General features: G+C 36.9%; 6 protein-coding genes across 6 annotated transcripts; 2 read left to right on the forward strand and 4 right to left on the reverse strand.

The window, feature by feature from the left end:
- Positions 1 to 1,085: 1,085 nt before the first annotated feature.
- Positions 1,086 to 1,811, reverse strand: PHYBLDRAFT_143049 (hypothetical protein; the record flags this gene model as incomplete). The annotated part of the gene is made up of 1 exon (XM_018430926.1): positions 1,086 to 1,811. The coding sequence occupies one exon, from the start codon at positions 1,809 to 1,811 to the stop codon at positions 1,086 to 1,088; it is 726 nt and encodes a 241-aa protein (XP_018294105.1).
- Positions 1,812 to 2,738: 927 nt separating this feature from the next.
- PHYBLDRAFT_109960 (hypothetical protein) lies at positions 2,739 to 5,853 on the forward strand (the record flags this gene model as incomplete). Its single annotated transcript, XM_018428143.1, has 2 exons — positions 2,739 to 5,351; positions 5,419 to 5,853. The coding sequence occupies 2 exons, from the start codon at positions 2,739 to 2,741 to the stop codon at positions 5,851 to 5,853; spliced, it is 3,048 nt and encodes a 1,015-aa protein (XP_018294106.1).
- Positions 5,854 to 6,321: 468 nt separating this feature from the next.
- Positions 6,322 to 8,588, forward strand: PHYBLDRAFT_123378 (hypothetical protein). Its single transcript, XM_018428924.1, has 6 exons — positions 6,322 to 6,383; positions 6,459 to 6,847; positions 6,990 to 7,252; positions 7,313 to 8,202; positions 8,281 to 8,471; positions 8,527 to 8,588. The coding sequence occupies exons 1-4, from the start codon at positions 6,338 to 6,340 to the stop codon at positions 7,677 to 7,679; spliced, it is 1,065 nt and encodes a 354-aa protein (XP_018294107.1). The 5' UTR covers positions 6,322 to 6,337; the 3' UTR covers positions 7,680 to 8,202; positions 8,281 to 8,471; positions 8,527 to 8,588.
- Positions 8,589 to 10,571: 1,983 nt separating this feature from the next.
- PHYBLDRAFT_59599 (hypothetical protein) lies at positions 10,572 to 11,786 on the reverse strand (the record flags this gene model as incomplete). Its single annotated transcript, XM_018440526.1, has 5 exons — positions 10,572 to 10,635; positions 10,735 to 10,847; positions 10,891 to 10,928; positions 11,436 to 11,531; positions 11,681 to 11,786. The coding sequence occupies 5 exons, from the start codon at positions 11,784 to 11,786 to the stop codon at positions 10,572 to 10,574; spliced, it is 417 nt and encodes a 138-aa protein (XP_018294108.1).
- A 394-nt stretch (positions 11,787 to 12,180) lies between these two features.
- On the reverse strand, positions 12,181 to 12,951 carry PHYBLDRAFT_75953 (secreted LysM domain-containing protein). Its single transcript, XM_018443107.1, has 2 exons — positions 12,790 to 12,951; positions 12,181 to 12,722 (listed from the first exon to the last, which is right to left on the reverse strand). Exons 1-2 carry the CDS (start codon positions 12,881 to 12,883, stop codon positions 12,292 to 12,294), a joined length of 525 nt encoding a protein of 174 aa, XP_018294109.1. The 5' UTR covers positions 12,884 to 12,951; the 3' UTR covers positions 12,181 to 12,291.
- Positions 12,952 to 15,824: 2,873 nt separating this feature from the next.
- PHYBLDRAFT_110069 (hypothetical protein) lies at positions 15,825 to 16,930 on the reverse strand (the record flags this gene model as incomplete). The annotated part of the gene is made up of 2 exons (XM_018428150.1): positions 15,825 to 16,825; positions 16,888 to 16,930. The coding sequence occupies 2 exons, from the start codon at positions 16,928 to 16,930 to the stop codon at positions 15,825 to 15,827; spliced, it is 1,044 nt and encodes a 347-aa protein (XP_018294110.1).
- Between the last annotated feature and the right edge of the window lie 537 nt (positions 16,931 to 17,467).

Raw genomic sequence — 17,467 nt, forward strand, 5'->3', positions numbered from 1 at the left:
GGAGCCAATGTTACTATTGTCGGCTGCATTTCTCCGTTTGGGACCATCAATTTTTCTAAAGTTGAGCCGTTACAAAGGGCAGACATGGAAAAACTTGAGGAAGAATTTCAAAAACCTAAGGGTAAAAAGAGAAAGGGAGATACTTTGGAATCCTCTAAACCAAAGACTCTTAAAAAGGGTACCACCGCGTATCATATTGTTAAATTTATAGAGGCCGTTATGGACGTTCTTGACAAACATAATAAAAAAGATATGTTCATTGTTATGGACAACTGTAGGATTCATCACTCAGCGTTTGTGGTAGATGCTATTAACAAACGAGGCTATAAACCTCTTTTTATGCCTCCTTATTCTCCATTTCTAAATCCTATTGAAGAATGCTGGGCAAAAATTAAAAGATCAAAAGAAATCCTTTAGATACCAACTCGAAACTCACGCCACGCATTGTGGAAGCTTGTCAATCAGTAAGTGTTAATGACTGCTTGGGATGGATTAGATATGCTGAAACTTACTGGGACAGATGTATAAATAAGGAGTTATACCTCAAATAATTAAAACAGTAAAGAGTCTTTCATGAAATCAATCTGTCTAAAACATTTTTGAAAACGTCTAGAATTTCTTTGGAAATCGTCTAATTTTAGGGTAAAATACTGTATTACGAAATTTGCTTCATTTGTCCACTAACAAAGTCTATAAAAATATAGCTGTCTCTATCCTGTATACAACAGCTCTACACTGATTTTGTACCCCCCGAAATACTATCTACCTTTATCTAATTAATACCTCCTTTACATTTAACCAGCTTTAATTGATTTTGACTGTCAAATTGCTTTGCTTCCAAGTACACATCCTTTTTATTTTTTTGACAACACTTGTCTATTATTTATTAATTTGATTTAATTTGTTTGTATTCGGTTCAACCAATTCATTTAACACTGGTTGAAATCAAAATCTTATATAAAATTCTGTAATGATAAATATGTGTAAAATAAAGAAATTGATAGACAGATAGATTTGATCCAAATTTTAACATCTTTTATGTGTAGTGTGAACTTATGATAAATACAAAAAAAATCTCAAAATATTCAGGTGTCAATTGAAGAGGGGTGAAGCAATTGTTTCTTTTCGTTGAGTCTCAATAAGCGCTCATTACACTGGTCATCCTGATGAATAGTGACGCCATGGAACTCTGGGTATTCGAAACACCGGAATCCAGCACGGAGAGCTAGAAGGCTAATTGCAGACTGATCCTGGCGATGGTTGCGTCGAGAAGATCCAGCCGGTGCAATACAAGCCAGATCAAGTCCACACTCGTACCACGGATTGATTATCTCATTCAAAATACGTGGGTCATCAGCATTAAATCCAAGCGCTGCTCCATTGCAGTTCTCCTTCGTAACGTAGTCCGCCTGGTCAATTTCAAAGTATTTAAACAGTCCAGGATGATTGAACCGAGGCCCCATTAACCCAGTACTGCGAGGAGACCAGAATCCATGACGACGAATGTAATCCGGCATGGTCATAATAAACTTGTGGTTCGGTACATCACCCGTATCAAGCCACACAATAACACCTCCATGGCGCTCTTGTACATCCTTCACTGCTCCTGTCTTCCAAGCATACTCGCCTCGGTTGTTACTGATATTCCAAAAGGCAGGGTATGCCCCATAGTCAAATTCAACCCATTCATCCAGGTATTCATTATTCTTTAGATTCGATAACACCCCACGCTGAGAATCACTTAAACCAAGGTCATAAACCACCAAACGAGGAAAGGCCTCATCTGGTACCTGAGAACGCAATTCTCTCATCGCATACATCATGCTTTCGAGCGCACAAAAATGATTCTCACTCGCTGCAGTCACAAATGTAAAGGGCTTCTCTCTCTTTTTACCACTAAGTGATTTCTCTTGGCATGATGATGACAGGCATGTGTCTTGGGGATCTACCACTATATCATCAGTCTACTGCCTGTTTGCAGTCAAACAGGAAGCGTACCTAAGTAACGACTGCTATTTCGTTGTATAATTGTTATTAGGAATATAATACACAGCACAAAGACCGTCTGATAGACAAACTGCTTCTTGCTAGTCATGCTTTTATTGATGAAGAACAAAGACAAAAAAAAAAAAAAAGAATATGAACAAAAAAAAAATAGGTACCCAGCTAGTTTTCATTCTCCGTAGCCATAAGCTGAGATTTTACTGAGATCCAATACACACATCCACACACATATTAACCTTAAGATCTAGGTTCTGTCCAAAGCTTGAGGAAGTATATGTGTGTGTGTATGTATATGTGTATATATGTATGTATGTACCTTTAGACATCTATAAATATAAAAAAATAACGTATAGCTCAAAGCCCTCCAAATCTTATACAGTCCATACTTCTATACAAGTCTGTCAAGCTTTGGCAGAATGATCTTAGTAACTTGGAATGTGACCGTCTTCTCATGCTGAAATTTTTTTGTCCTCTTTGACTTGAACTTTCGTGTAAAGAATAAACTCAGTACTTCTGTCATGCAAAAAGCATTCAACATCACCACCAAAGTCTATAGCAAAAAGACATGTCTCGCACATTACAGAACCATACGTCAATTAACCCAACCAGCCAAGAATGACAACAGTAGGTGATAAGAGAATAAAGAAAGAACCCTGGTCTTTTCTTTATGAGGCCAATGCCACCCTGATCATGGCATCGATCGCCATTGTCTTGTTGCTGTTCTCTTAGTCATAATGAACCCTGCGAATGTTCAGCTTCTATCACCATCCCTTCACAGACAACTCTTTGGTGAATACGGTGCGGAATCCCCGGGTGAGTCGGTCTCGGAACAACTGGCAAGAGAGCACTTGACGATCCAGGATATCTGGGGAAAAACAGCCGAGATTCAGGCACCAATTGATCTTAAGCTACCATCCTTGAGAGGGAAATCGATAGAAGAGCACTTTGCTAATATGGGTATTGAACAGTCTGGGACCACACTCGATAAAGCAAAACAGCTTGCTAACGAAATTTTCCCGCCCAAACCAACAAAGTGGTCTCGAACTTCGGGATGGACGCGATATAGCAATGGAAACGCAACACAGGTACCATGGCCAACAGAAGATAAACTTGTTTTTGACGTAGAAGTGTTGATGAGCGAAGGACATTACCCTACACTAGCAGTAGCTGCTTCGGCAGAGGCATGGTATTCATGGACATCGCCACATCTATTCGATCCTGCTCAATCCAACGAACAACTTATTCCGTTTGGAAATTCGAGAGACACATTGATAGTCGGGCACAACGTAGGCTACGATCGTGCCAGAATTGCCGAGGAATATAATATTCAGGGGTCACGCTTACGGTTCTTGGATACTATGAGCCTTCATATTTCTGGGGCAGGTCTTTGTTCACAGCAGCGACCAGCGTGGAACATGGAGGTCAAACGTCGAAATCTGGATAAACTGGCTGCTGCAGAGAGAGATAATGTAATGGGTATAACGACTAGTGAAGAATTACAGAGAATGGACATTGGACAAGCAAAATTTTTTGATGTTAGCTCACTTAATAGCCTCAAAGATGTCGCCAAGTTTTATTGCAAAATCGAGGCTGATAAACAACCACGATCTTACTTTGAATGTGGTAATCTCGAAGATATCCAAGAAAACTTTGATCAATTGATGGAGTATTGTGCCCAAGATGTCGACATGACCCATAAGATCTACAAACATGTTTTTCCCCGGTTTATCGAGAATTGTCCTCATCCTGTATCATTTGCTGGTATGCTTCAGATGGGAAACTCATTTTTACCTGTAAATGAAAAATGGGAAAAATATCTCGCACGGTCCTCAGAAAAGCATCGAGAATTGGAAGACTTGTTGGATATCAAATTGCGCGATTTGGCTGAGAAGGCAAGGGTACTGGTAGATACACCGGAAGAATGGCAAAAGGATCCTTGGCTAAGTCAACTTGACTGGACTGTTAACCCGCGTCAGCGAAAACTTAAAGGGCAGCCTAAATGGTACAAGGATGCCTATGATACCAAGACTGGGAAACTCAAAATATCAATTCGATCAAGGATGGCGCCTCTTTTGTTGCGGCTAAAGTGGCTGGATTACCCTCTTCACTATATTTCTGATCACGGGTGGTGTTACAAATTAGCTTCAGAGACGATGCCAGCTACGCTACGATCAAAAGCTGTGCATAATGACGATAAATATCACTATGTAAAGGTCCCTCATAAAGATGGTGAACAGGCCAACTGTGGAAATCCTCTTGCAAAAAACTATATGAACTACTTTGAAGACAAGGTTCTGACTTCTGAATACCAAGCTGCAAGAGATGCCTTGGATTTGAATGCTAAATCGGCTTATTGGATCAGTTCCCGAGAGCGTATCTTGGGTCAGTTTGTGGTGTGGGATAAAGACGAGAAAAGCATGGGATTACCGATGCGTGATAGATCAGACAATAAAGATGCCAAGTATGGAATTATTCTTCCTCAGATGGTCACAATGGGCACGGTTACCCGGCGAGCGGTAGAGAAAACGTGGCTTACAGCAAGTAATGCCAAAGCCAATCGTATTGGGTCAGAACTCAAATCAATGGTTCAGGCACCAAAGGGGTATAAGATTATTGGTGCAGATGTGGACTCGGAGGAATTGTGGATTTCTAGTGTGATTGGTGATGCTCAATTTGGCTTTCATGGTGCTACTGCCTTGGGTTGGATGACTCTTCAGGGTACCAAGGCTGAAGGAACTGACTTGCATTCCAAGACGGCCAATATCTTGGGAATCAGTCGTGATAAAGCCAAGATCTTTAATTATGCGCGTATTTATGGTGCAGGTGTCAAATATGCGACCAGTTTATTGATGCAGTACAGTCAGGGAATGGATCTTGAGGCTGCGCAAATTAGAGCTGCTGCCCTGTACCTCAACACAAAAGGTGAAAAAGAACATTCTGTACGGCACCGGTTCAAGCGTACTTTTTGGCATGGTGGTTCAGAAAGTTACATGTTCAATGCTCTTGAAGATATTGCTCTCTCAAAAGAGCCTAGAACGCCTGTCCTTGGATGTGCAGTAACAGATGCACTTAAGCCAGAATATACTGGGTCTCAATTCTTGACATCACGTATCAACTGGGTCGTCCAGAGTTCGGGTGTCGATTATCTTCATATGCTGATAGTCTCTATGTCTCACCTTATTAAACGCTATAATATCAATGCTCGGTTTATGTTATCAGTTCATGATGAAGTACGATATCTTTCGTCTGATGAGGATCAACACCGTACAGCTCTAGCCCTTCAGGTTGCAAATCTCTGGACACGTACTTTATTTAGCTATAGGCTTGGAATTTACAATCTCCCGCAGGTACAATTATGAATATGATTATGATCGTGGTTATTAAATAACTATCCTAACCCATAATATTTTCTAGAGTGTAGGATTCTTTTCTGCTGTCGACATTGATCACGTTTTCCGTAAAGAGCCTTACATGACCTGCATTACCCCTTCTCATCCAGAAAAGATCCCCGAAGGCATCAGTTGTACAATTCAGGATACACTACGTGAGCTTAATGTAAATGCCCGGCCAGATGAGTGTTTGCTTGGACAAGAAGTACAACAGAGTACCGAGGAGCCTCTAGTGGCTATAAACGCGCCTCAACTTTCTCAGAAAAACATTGATCTTGAATTCATTAAGGCCCAGATGTACAAAGTATTCCAGTCTTCAAGAGATCCTTCATTTCGTGGTGGACAAGCTACTGCAGAAATTATACCACAAAAGGCAACGAATTCCGTAAAGCATGTCCAAAAACCTACAAAGGCCTCTACGCCTAAACCCACGTTAAAGAAGTTATATAAAAAAAATTAAGAATAGGATTATTATTATTTATTTTGCTTAAAAAGCACTTTTGTACATAGTAACATTAATACATTTTGCGTCTTTCATCTAAGCCCTTTATATATATATATATATATCCGATATATCTATTTAAAGTGAAAAAGGAAAAAGGAAATGTCTTTTTGGCGGATCAACCTAAAAATAGGTTCTAGTCTTATAGCGATAGACATCTTTGATCAAGACGTCTTGGGGGCCAGTAAGTATGTTCAAGCCGGAGTTATAGAAGATTGCTTATCTCATCAACATGCTTATATGATGGCACGATCGCTACTTACTGGACACTAAGGGCAGCTTACATAAGAAAGGATCCACCGCGGATACTCATCGGACCTTTAGGGCATCCCTATTGCGGACTTTCATTGGCTTTTTTTTTTATATTTATATTTAAGCTCATCTTTCACTTTTTTTTTTAAACTTCTTTCATCAAGCCCTCTCCTTTTCACTAAATCGCTCAATGATTGCAAGCTCTATTCTCGTTACTGGTGGTGCCGGTTATATTGGTAATTAGTTTTATTGATGTTTAAAAATTTGGGCGTTATATTTATTTGTCCCTTTGCCTTTGTTTTATCTTTTAGGTTCTCATACTGTCATTGAGTTACTTAACCAAGACTACTCTGTCGTTGTCATTGACAATCTCACCAACTCATCTTATGAGGCCATTCGCCGTATTGAGAAAATCACCAACAAAAAGGTCATCTTTTACGATGTAGATATTCTCGATAAAAAGGCTATGCTCGAAGTCTTTAAGCGCCATCCCATCTGGGCTGTCATTCATTTCGCTGGCCTTAAGGCTGTTGGAGAATCCACCAAAATTCCTTTGGACTACTATCACAACAACATCACCGGAACTATTTTACTTCTCCAGGCTATGAAGGAATCTAACGTCAAGAATATTGTATTTTCCTCTTCTGCTACTGTCTACGGTGACCCTAAGACTATCCCTATTCCTGAAACCAGCCCCACTGTAAGTTTAAAACAATAACAAAATATAGAATGAAAGAATGAAAGAATGAAAGAATGAATGCTCGAAAACACATGTACACGTATATTTACACGTACCTACATATTTCTTACGCTGGATTATACTTTTCTGTTTATTTCTAAAGGGTGCTACAAACCCCTATGGCCGCACCAAGCATTTTATTGAAAACATTATTCGTGATCTCTGCACTGCTGAAGGTGACTGGAATGCTGCTCTACTCCGTTACTTCAACCCTGCTGGTGCCCACCCCTCTGGTATTCTCGGCGAAAACCCTCTCGGTGTTCCCAACAATCTCATGCCTTTCTTGTCCCAGGTCGCTATTGGAAAGCGTGATAAGTTGGCTATTTTCGGAAACGATTATCCTACTAAGGATGGAACATGCATTAGGTAAATACAAGTACAAACATGCTAGGCGCAATTCTGGAAACTAATTCAATTTTTTTACAGAGATTATATTCACGTAGTTGATCTTGCTAAGGGTCATTTGGCTGCATTAAGAAAGTTAAAGGAAGACATTGGCTGTGTTGAGTATAACCTTGGTACTGGAAAGGGTAGCACTGTGTTGGAGATGGTAGCTGCATTTAGCAAAGCTGTCGGTCGTGATCTCCCATATGTTATCCTTGGTCGCCGTGCTGGAGATGTTACCAACCTTACAGCTAACCCTGCCAAGGCTGAGAAAGAACTTAACTGGAAGGCCGAGATTTCTCTGGATGACACTTGTGCTTCTTTGTGGAACTGGCAGAGCAAGAACCCCAATGGTCTCGAAGACTGTCCTGGAAGTGCTCCCGCTGAATGTGTGATCAGATACATTTAATCCTTCTCTCTGTATTTTTTTATATGATTATCATATCATAATTTTTATATGTTGATCTATTCCTAGTCACTTGTTTCTCTTTCATTTCCTCCTTTATATACATATAGATAACATACATTAAATACTAGTATCCAACATTTATTTTGATATTTCGACCAGATTTATAAAAGGATCATTGGTGTCTACTGCTAATTCTCCTTGTTTAAGTGGTAAAATAATCTTGTATGCATGCAACATCATTCGGAAGGTGTCGGTATACTGGGTCTCATAATTATAATCACCTATAATCGGATGCCCAAGAGACTGTAGATGTACACGCAACTGGTGGCGTCTACCAGTTATTGGTGACAATTCCACTTTGCTAACCTTTAAACACTTGTCTTCCCCTGTCTTTTCTTCCTTGTAACGATAGTAACCGCGCTCAAGTACTCTTACATGAGTTTTGGCAGGTTTTCCGTCTGGAAGAATTGACATCCGGAAATCATGATTTGGATCATCCCCAATCGGTTGGTCTACAGTACAACTATTAACCAAAAAAAATATTGGCTATTTTTTTTATTTCATTTGACATATATGTATATTTATATATTTATATATTTACCTATCCTGTGCAAAGTGACCTTGTACGATTGCCAAATACGTCTTATGTACATTTCTTTCCCGAAATAGCTTGGATGCTGCTCCGGCTGCCTTTTTGTTCAGGGCAAGCACGTATATCCCTGATGTTGCATAATCAAGTTGATGCACATTGCGAAATTTTTGAATCTCTGGAAATTGATTGGCAAGCATGGTCTGAACTAGACTAAACATGTTAATCTACACTCGTCTTTTACATCATATACTCTACCAGATGGTCCACGAGTTAAATCGTCGTCTTGTATTCGGCAATCGTAAGGTTTATTAACAATGAAAAAGTGATCATCACGGTAAAGGACTTCAATGGAATTCTCTAGCCTGTTTGTCATGGTTTGGCTCTTCTCATTCATTACTCTATTGTCAACCAAATAGTTCTTCTTTTTAACAGGAAAAAAAAAGGTTTGTGACGTTGCAACGGCCTTTGATTTTAATACAAGTAGTCTCTGTACTAGCCTTTAAAAAAAAAAAAAAAAAAAAAAAAGAGAGAGGAATATTTTGGAGTATATAACTTTGAGATATCTATAATTGTTAAATTAATGCATAAGTCCAAAGAATACATGTATACTTGTATATTGGTTACTTTATTTAAGTTCTTGCTAGTCAAGTTCTTTTTTTCTTCTTCTTCAACTTATAATAAAACAAGTTAACCTTGTGGAAGATCTACGAGTATAATACAATTTCATTGACAGCAATAAAGGGTTATACTTCAAAGTGTATCATAGATTTTTTGAGAGTGGTAGGATAATCTATCAATTTCAAGGCACTGTTTTTTTTTGCCGGCTTATCAACTAACTAAGTGTGGGAAATGGCAGGATTTAGGACTCCAAGCGCGTAGAAAGTATATATTTTCATATATTTTATTTATCCTATTAATTAACTTTTTCCTTAAGCTGAATATCATTTATACTTAGGCGCATATTCATCTTTATATCTATTTATTATCCAACTTCATTCAGCTGAAAATTGACATTGGACCCTACTTCGAAATGAAGTGCTTCGAATTTATGTTAAACAGAATACTGAATATAGTCCCTATTTAAACATCAAGGCCAAAGATAGATATTTGAAGCCTAAGATCAACCTTCGACATGAGTAAGAGCTGAAGTATTGAAGAAAAGATGGGGGGCATCTATGAACAAACTAGGGTAGTGGGTAATTGTGGTAGGCTTGGGAATCAAGGCTTTCGAATATTGTAAAAATATTTTTGATGAAGTTCAGAAGAATAATACAAACAGATAAAATTGAAATATCAATTTTCAAGCAGATTCCTGACAATGCCCAAGGGCCCAATCTCAGATGGACTACAACCATTGACACAGAAACCACTTCTTACATACATGAATTTACACTAGAGAACCACAAAATGATGACTAGGCATTATGTTTCTATCGATCTTGGAAGAAGAGATATTTCATATTGCATGCACGAAGACTATATTGTTACTGGATCAAGATGTCACCGATATATCTCCAACCAACAAAGAAGTGAGCTTACAGGTGGCAAGCTATTATATTCTTTGAATACTTTTTACTGAATAATTTTATTATTATTATTGTACTGCACAGGGAAACTGAAAATAGTGGTTTGTATTTACTGTAAAAATATTAGGGGTACAAGTGAGATACTTAAAAGATTTTTTTTTTACCTTTTAACTATGGCAATAAAAAAAGAAAATACGAAAAGTTGCAATTAAAACGTATTTATACATATAAAGGAGAAAAGTAGTACTTGATCAAAATTCAACGTTAAAACAACCCTTAAACCCCGGAAAGTATTCCGACGATCTGCTGCTAAAGTTGTCTTTTTTTTATAATGGTGTGCAAGACAATTGAGCTATATACTTTTAAGAAATAGGCTTTCAAAAAGCTTTTGATTAGTTTGTTTATAGACACATTTATTAGACTTCTTTGGCTGTAGCAATTACTGTATCTATTCGATTTGATAACATATTATCAAATAACTGTATTTGATTGGATACACGAGGTAAAATGGTATGAATTGAATATCCACACTGTATGTATCTCTAAATACTTTTCTCTCAAGCACACAATAATTACACAAATTAATTCATATGTTTATATATCAATTGAGGAGTATTATGTAAAAAAAAAAAAATAGGAATCCAAAAATAGTACAGAGATGTGATAGTCCACTCATCGACTTTGTCTTTCTTTTGCAATATCTGCTTTGGAATTATAACAGACCAATTGATTCGTCTTGTGTTTATTTACGCTTAAGTGGAGAAGGTCGAGTTATTTAAAGACCAAGCAAGAAGTTATCATTTAAATAGATGATTGGATAAACCTTAATGCAATATAGTCTTTGTAAATTCAGACAGCACGCAAAAAATCACTTTAAATATTAAAGACATGTGTCTTGTCGCAATGCCAAGTATTGCCATATGGACATATACAGTTACCTGGACTCATTACTTTTTTCACGATACAGAAATGAATCAAACCAATTCGGCCTTCTAGTGTTCACATTATCCCCATGTGCTCTCTGCTGCCATACATGCAACACATTATCTACCTAAGCTTGTTTTTTTTTTCGATATATCTATATTAAAACTTACGATGCGGTTATCAAACTCAGATAGAAGTGCCAAGCATCCTACACGAAAAATTCAGTTGATGCAGATATTACATCTCTGTTCATATATGTTTTATACTCGTGAATACAATAATATATTATTCCTAATGTTTCTGATAGTTGGTCTGGACGTTTATAAAGCTTGTGAATATTAAATTTAGAGGAAACTTTTCAATTGAATATCTGGTCTGGATATTTCTCAATAATCCACGAACGAGAGATATATAGTCCTACTCTCGAGCCAAATACTTTTGGGAACACAAACCAATATAATATTTCCATCTCAGTCATTTGGACATATCATGTCGATCATATATCTTTCAATATATAGGTTTGTTTTCACACTGCTAGAATTGCTTAGAAAAAGCAATAGATATTCAGTTTATCAAAAGATATATAAAATTATACTTCGCTTATTATGTCTGTAACATAAAATTGCTAACGACTATAGAGCAAATGCTATTTTCTACAAATACATTCATAATTGTGTGTCAAGTTCAATGTGACTCAAACGAAAAACCGACTTACCTGGAAAATACAACAAATCCCTTGTACTCGGATATTTCCTCTCAGTAATTCTTAAAACATATGCTTTAATTACGAAACCTGTATTTGTTCTATTTTCTAGATAAATAATTAGAGAATCTTGTTTAATAACACACTCAAAATGGCCAAGTGACATGATTTACAGAAATGCCTATTAATTTCGATTACCTATGAGACAGTGTACACTTTATAGCTCTTTCTGTCTAACTTTCTTAAGATCCCTTTACTTGGTCCTCTATTCTTTGAAGGATCCGTATATCCGTAATATTCCTTTTTCTTAAATTCGTAGATAATTACTGGTGTTGAAATATATATGACAGTATTGATTTTCATTGTTTTACCAAATAAATTATAACTATTGAGCTGATGAATTAAGTTTTGTTTTAATGATTATTGTGTGGTCTTTAATTCATAAAATAAAAGGAGTATCACTATATATATATATAACCTTGCTATATATTATTTATTGCTTTTTATGAGCTTTCTAATATAATGTGTATATATATATATATTTAATAATCTGCAAATATCAAACTTCTTTATACTAGAAAAAAAGTAAGCTACATACTCAGTATTCCATAATATTTTGACCAAACTGTTCAGAAAAGGCAGAAATCAACTGTATAGAATATTTGTTTGAGTGTGTTAAGCTCCAGTCTGATAATTTACAAACACATTGGCGATTTCAAGAATAAGGTCTGAACAAATACTTGAGCTTCATATATATCCATGTGCATAAAATAATTATTTTAATTGAATATTGGAGGGTCGAATAAATAAAATGGCTTTATGTTTGGAGAATTGAAGTGTTTATTTTACAGGCGGAATATTAGACTATTTAGTTAACACCGACGCAGTAGGCCTTGCCAGTGTCAAGGTTATCGCACAAGTGGTCACCGGCGTGGTGGAGACCCTGGTTCCAGGCGTAGAGCTCTTCCTCATCGATACCGTTCTTGCTGGCGACATCAGAACAGCCACTGTCAGACTCGGCAATGGTGTAGTACTTGTTGCAGTTGTCAACGATCTTGTTGACAGCGTTGGAGGGGCGGGAGGTAACAGTGGTGCCAGACTTGTCGGCATCCTCCTTCTTGGCGGTCAAACAACGCTTGGCGTTGGTCTTGGGAGCAGAGACGCAGTATCTCTTACCAACCTTGAGGCTGGCACATCCCTCAACACCGAGATCGGCAAGACCGTGGTTGAGCTCAACAAACTTCTCGGCGGTAATACCCTTGGCGAGAGCAACAGATTGGCAAGAGTCACCTTCGACAGCTATAGAATTGAAGGAATATATCCACATAAGTTTATGTGTAGAATTTCAACATGTATCTCAACTTACCGTTGTAGTGAGACACGCAGGAGCGGGTAGGGTGGACGGCGGATACCATGCCGGCGAGGGCGAGGGCAGCGGTGGCAATGATGGTGAACTTCATGTTGAGTAGTAGAAGGAAAGGAAGTGTGTTTGGTCTGTGGGAGAAGGGAGAGGGATGGGTTGCTGAAGAGGAGGATGATATTGGACTTTGGACAGCAAGAGGTCAAAGGCTTTTATAGTGCTCAACAAGTCTTGTCCTCCCACAAGGCATAAATGTAAGACCCAGGCGGAGATTTTGAACACGATTTGTTTTGGAAGTTAAGCATGCATTTAGCTTGGAAAGACTAGGCTTTCTTTACTAAAGTCTGGTCTCCCCTCACACATCAATTTCCCTCGATTCCAAATAATTCATTGGCCACCCGAACCTACACAGTGTACTGGCGGGTTGGCTAGAATCTAATAATAAAGATAAAAATAAAAACCTGACAACACCGCACCCTCGTGCTATTAAAACAATAAGCTTCAATACTCAACTCACTGTTACCGAGTGGCAAATACTTAGAGTGACTGTAAAGTCCGAGAGTTATCTAATATTCATGGTCTTACATGGTTAGTTGCCAAGGCTCAATACTACACGATGGAGTACAACAGAAAATTGAGTATGTACAACCCTCCCATGCTCATAAGAAATTACACGCTTATTAAAATTTACAGAAAACGGTTCACTTCAATCGAATGTAACATTATCAGTATCCTTTGTGTATGAGAGAGTTAAGGCTTTTAAAAAAAAATAGCATACTTTTCATGGTCTCAATAATGAATTCCTGGGTTACTGTAACTGAAAACAAAAACCAGGAGTCTCTGACCTTGAATCAAAAAATTGTACACGTTTAAACACATACGCTCTCAAAATAAATTAATAGCCTTAACCATAAAATGATAATTTCTGTTAAAAAAACCAGTGTATCGGAATAGCTGGTTGATTGCTTTTCTAACCTAAAAATAGCTCCCTGGTATATGCCTTCATATTGTGTTTTAGTATTATAAAAATAAGGGCTGTAATAAAGCCAATATATATTATTTAAAAAAATAGAATAAGAAAAAGCTTCAATAATACACAACAGTATTCTAGGAGAGAAAGTACTATCTTTAAAAAAATGGTGCAATAAAGTAATGTTTTTGATCTGAATTATTATAATAATGTCACAGCCTAATTGAATTGGGTCGAACACCATAAAAGGTGTGAAAAGAGCATTAAATGGCTTCGATCGCTTCACATTATGATATTAAAACTCTTTATTTATTTTATAAATGGCCTTGTATTATAAATTACTAGATAAAACCCATCAGACAAAGTGAATAAGAATAAGCTACGCTCAATCTTAAAGATTAGATGAAAGAATTCAAAGCTCTCTTTGATACTGGCTTTTATTGCTGATAACTTAGATCACAGATTATATTACTAAAATTCGTATAAAGCTATTAAGACTATTTAATATAAAAATAAAATCTACAAGGTAAATTTTATTAGATATATCCCATAAGAGCAAAATTTATATGTGTTTGATAGCTAATATTCTGCATCGTTGGCTGTGTAAATAACACTTTAGAGATACTTGATCCAAGATAGTTGACTTTCATTTCTTTCTGAGTTTTATAAACGGGTATTATTTTTTGGTACTTAATTGAGGGCAACACTTGCTAATATCATCTATGACTCTATCAACATGGCCTTGCCAATTAACACCACTCTAAGGCTTACGTTTCAACCTTTATATATCAAATACTCCAACAAAAGAACGTTTGAATCTCTCTCGATAAATACAAGTAAAATAATAAAAACTTCAATTTCTCCTTAGTCTATTATGGAAGCCATCAATAAAAGGCTTTTTATTATAACCCATACTTAAGAAAGTATGGCCGTAAATTATGTAGAAGAGCGTCAATTGGGAAGATGACCAATAGAGTAGGGCTGTCCGGTACTATGAGTCCAGATTCACAGTTGAGGGTAACGATGGGTGTGCGAGACTAATTGGGAAAAGTAAAAAGCATGAATAAGGACATTTTACTTTAATAACGGAGTGGGATAAATATATTGTCTTGTTCTGGAGCTATTTCTGAACTGATAGTCTTGGGCACCTGGAATTTCTTGAAGATGGTGTAAACAGAACGTATATATCAATACTTTAGCACAGGTCGTCTTGTCATAAATTAAAACATCGGGCACATCAGTATCAACATGACTTCAGTATTTAGTAAGGCTATTCCAGATATCATACTAGCACCTATACTAAGTGATGAAAATAGAGTCAGGATATCAAGGACTTTGAGTACTAGCCTGCTCAGATTACATACATCAACTCTATAAAGCATGTTTGGTGTGATGTTGAAGTCATATTAAGTAAATTAAAAGACGGTTTAAAACGAAGATTATTTGAAGCGTACAATCCAGAAATAGGGAGCAATATAAACCTCATACTCGCTTCAAATTTAGTAGAGAATATTTTATTAAGATGCCAGGCAGTAATTGATCCCAAAGATAGGCATACTCGCTGTTAAACTTCTATTGTTTAATAATTAAATAATAAGCATGTATATCTTCTCGCATTTCAAGTCTGGAGCTCTGAGCTATAATCATTAACGAGCAGCTGTATGTTGAATATGTGTCATGCTTGGATGTCTGAGAAATGTATTCTCTGAGGACCAAACGTTTTGTGTAAGTGTATCATAATTATTGTATTTTTATGCTTTGTATTTTTGCATTTAAAGCTTCTTTATATCATTCCTTCTAGTGCACATATTATTACTCATATACATATCACATACTTGTATGTCTATTGATTTTACTTAAATTATTTACTTAATTATTGGTAAAATTCTGTATATATTACTAAATAGTGCATTGATCAATTAAAGACCGAGCTTTCCGTAAATAAAAATTTATGTACTACTATATAATATTGTACAATTAAATACACTGAAGAAATAATACTGTGCTTATAGATAATGCTTTATGCATATAGTTTACTATAGAGTAAAAGATTCACAATTGGAGCAGAATCTTAGTTTTCTAACACAATTCTATATCTAGGTTTTCCTTCTCTCATGGCCTTAATAGCTTCGTTTACTTCTTTCATTGGATACTTGTTAACCCAAGGCTTTACATTGTGAGTTGCTGCAAAATTAAGCATATCTTCGATCATAGAAGGAGAACCTATTGCCGACCCAACGATTGCGATTTGCCGAGATGCCAATAAAAGAGCAGGTATGCCGGACAATGGTGCATCGGGAACACCGACGACAATGAAATGAGTATTGGCCTTGAGAAGACTAAGATAGCTTTCCCAATCAAAATCGGGGCTAAAGTTGGTGCACAAGATATGTGTAAATGTGCCGTTGTGTGCAGACATTATCTCTTTGTTGCTCGTAACAATATAATCGTCACAACCAAGTTCTTTGGCATCATCGCGCTTGCGGTCAGAGTGTGAAAGGGCGACGACGGTGGCACCCATAGCCTTAGCCCACTGTACGCCAAAATGACCGAGGCCGCCAATACCAATTACACCGACTTTGTCTCCGGGCTTGACATTGTAGTGCTTAAGAGGAGAGTAGGTCGTTACGCCAGCACAGAAGAAAGTGGCGGCGATCTCGTTGGACATATTATCGGGAATCTTGAATATAAAGTGTTCATGACCTCTCCACTTGTCTGCATAACCACCATATGACTTGTCACCATTCTCCCAGTAGCTACTGTAGGTATACACAATACCCTTCATACAAACATTTTCGTTACCGCTCTTGCAGTCCTCGCACTTGAGACAGGAGCCAGATTGAGCTCCAACACCGATACGATCTCCAACTTTAACTTTCTGTACTTTTTTTCCAACGCGTGTACATATACCGGTAATTTCGTGACCAACAACACAGGGATAATCAGTAGGCCCCCATCCCGAGTCAATTGTGTGAATGTCAGATCCACAAATACCACAGTGAGTAATATCCATATCAACAGCATAGTCATCAAATGCCTTCAAAGGCAATTCACTCAATTCAAGGGGTTTATCTGTCAAATTATAATTATAATTAAAGCGTATTATCAGACAATAAATATTTAAAGATGTTTACCTTTGCCGTGACAGGCCCATCCATGGAAATTATCAGTAGACATGCTATATTGTAGAAGAATATTTTGGAATATATTTTCCTAACACTCATCTCTTATATATATATATTGCGAATTCCCTTGACTTCGACTGCAGCTTTAAACTGTATCGTCGGTTCTTTAAAACTTCAGAAGTCTTCGTAGAATCATTGTATAGCTGGAGTATCTGACCTTAAACAAAGAGCTTTTACTTTGGTTTGATAGGGTTGAACTGCTAAACCAGTTCCACTGTGTATAAAACAGGATGTGATTTGTATACTTACATATATATTAGGACGAAATTCGTAAGCTATTTTACATAATATGCTGTTTCTTTCTAATCCCCGAACTCTATTTACATATGTTTAAGTATTTACTCTCTGACCTAGTATAAGTATACACTATCTAGTAATATATTTTTACATGATGATAGATTAACGGATTATTTAATTTAATTGATAAACATATGACGGTATTTTATGCTACAAATCTATATTGTAAAATCCTATTACAATATGTATATTTTTTTTATATATTAGGGTGTTTCAGCAGTTTTAGATGTTT

This window comes from Phycomyces blakesleeanus, assembly GCF_001638985.1.
Source record: "Phycomyces blakesleeanus NRRL 1555(-) unplaced genomic scaffold PHYBLscaffold_6, whole genome shotgun sequence".
Classification (NCBI taxonomy): Eukaryota; Fungi; Mucoromycota; class Mucoromycetes; order Mucorales; family Phycomycetaceae; genus Phycomyces; species Phycomyces blakesleeanus.

Bases quoted from the DNA above. Each gene is read 5' to 3' on its own strand.
- PHYBLDRAFT_123378 (XM_018428924.1), top strand. From the start codon at position 6,338: ATGATTGCAAGCTCTATTCTCGTTACTGGTGGTGCCGGTTATATTG. The intron at 6,384-6,458 runs GTAATTAGTTTT...TTTATCTTTTAG, and splicing joins TGGTGGTGCCGGTTATATTG to GTTCTCATACTGTCATTGAG. The intron at 7,253-7,312 runs GTAAATACAAGT...ATTTTTTTACAG, and splicing joins AAGGATGGAACATGCATTAG to AGATTATATTCACGTAGTTG.
- PHYBLDRAFT_75953 (XM_018443107.1), bottom strand. From the start codon at position 12,883: ATGAAGTTCACCATCATTGCCACCGCTGCCCTCGCCCTCGCCGGCATG. The intron at 12,723-12,789 runs GTAAGTTGAGAT...TCAATTCTATAG, and splicing joins CTGCGTGTCTCACTACAACG to CTGTCGAAGGTGACTCTTGC.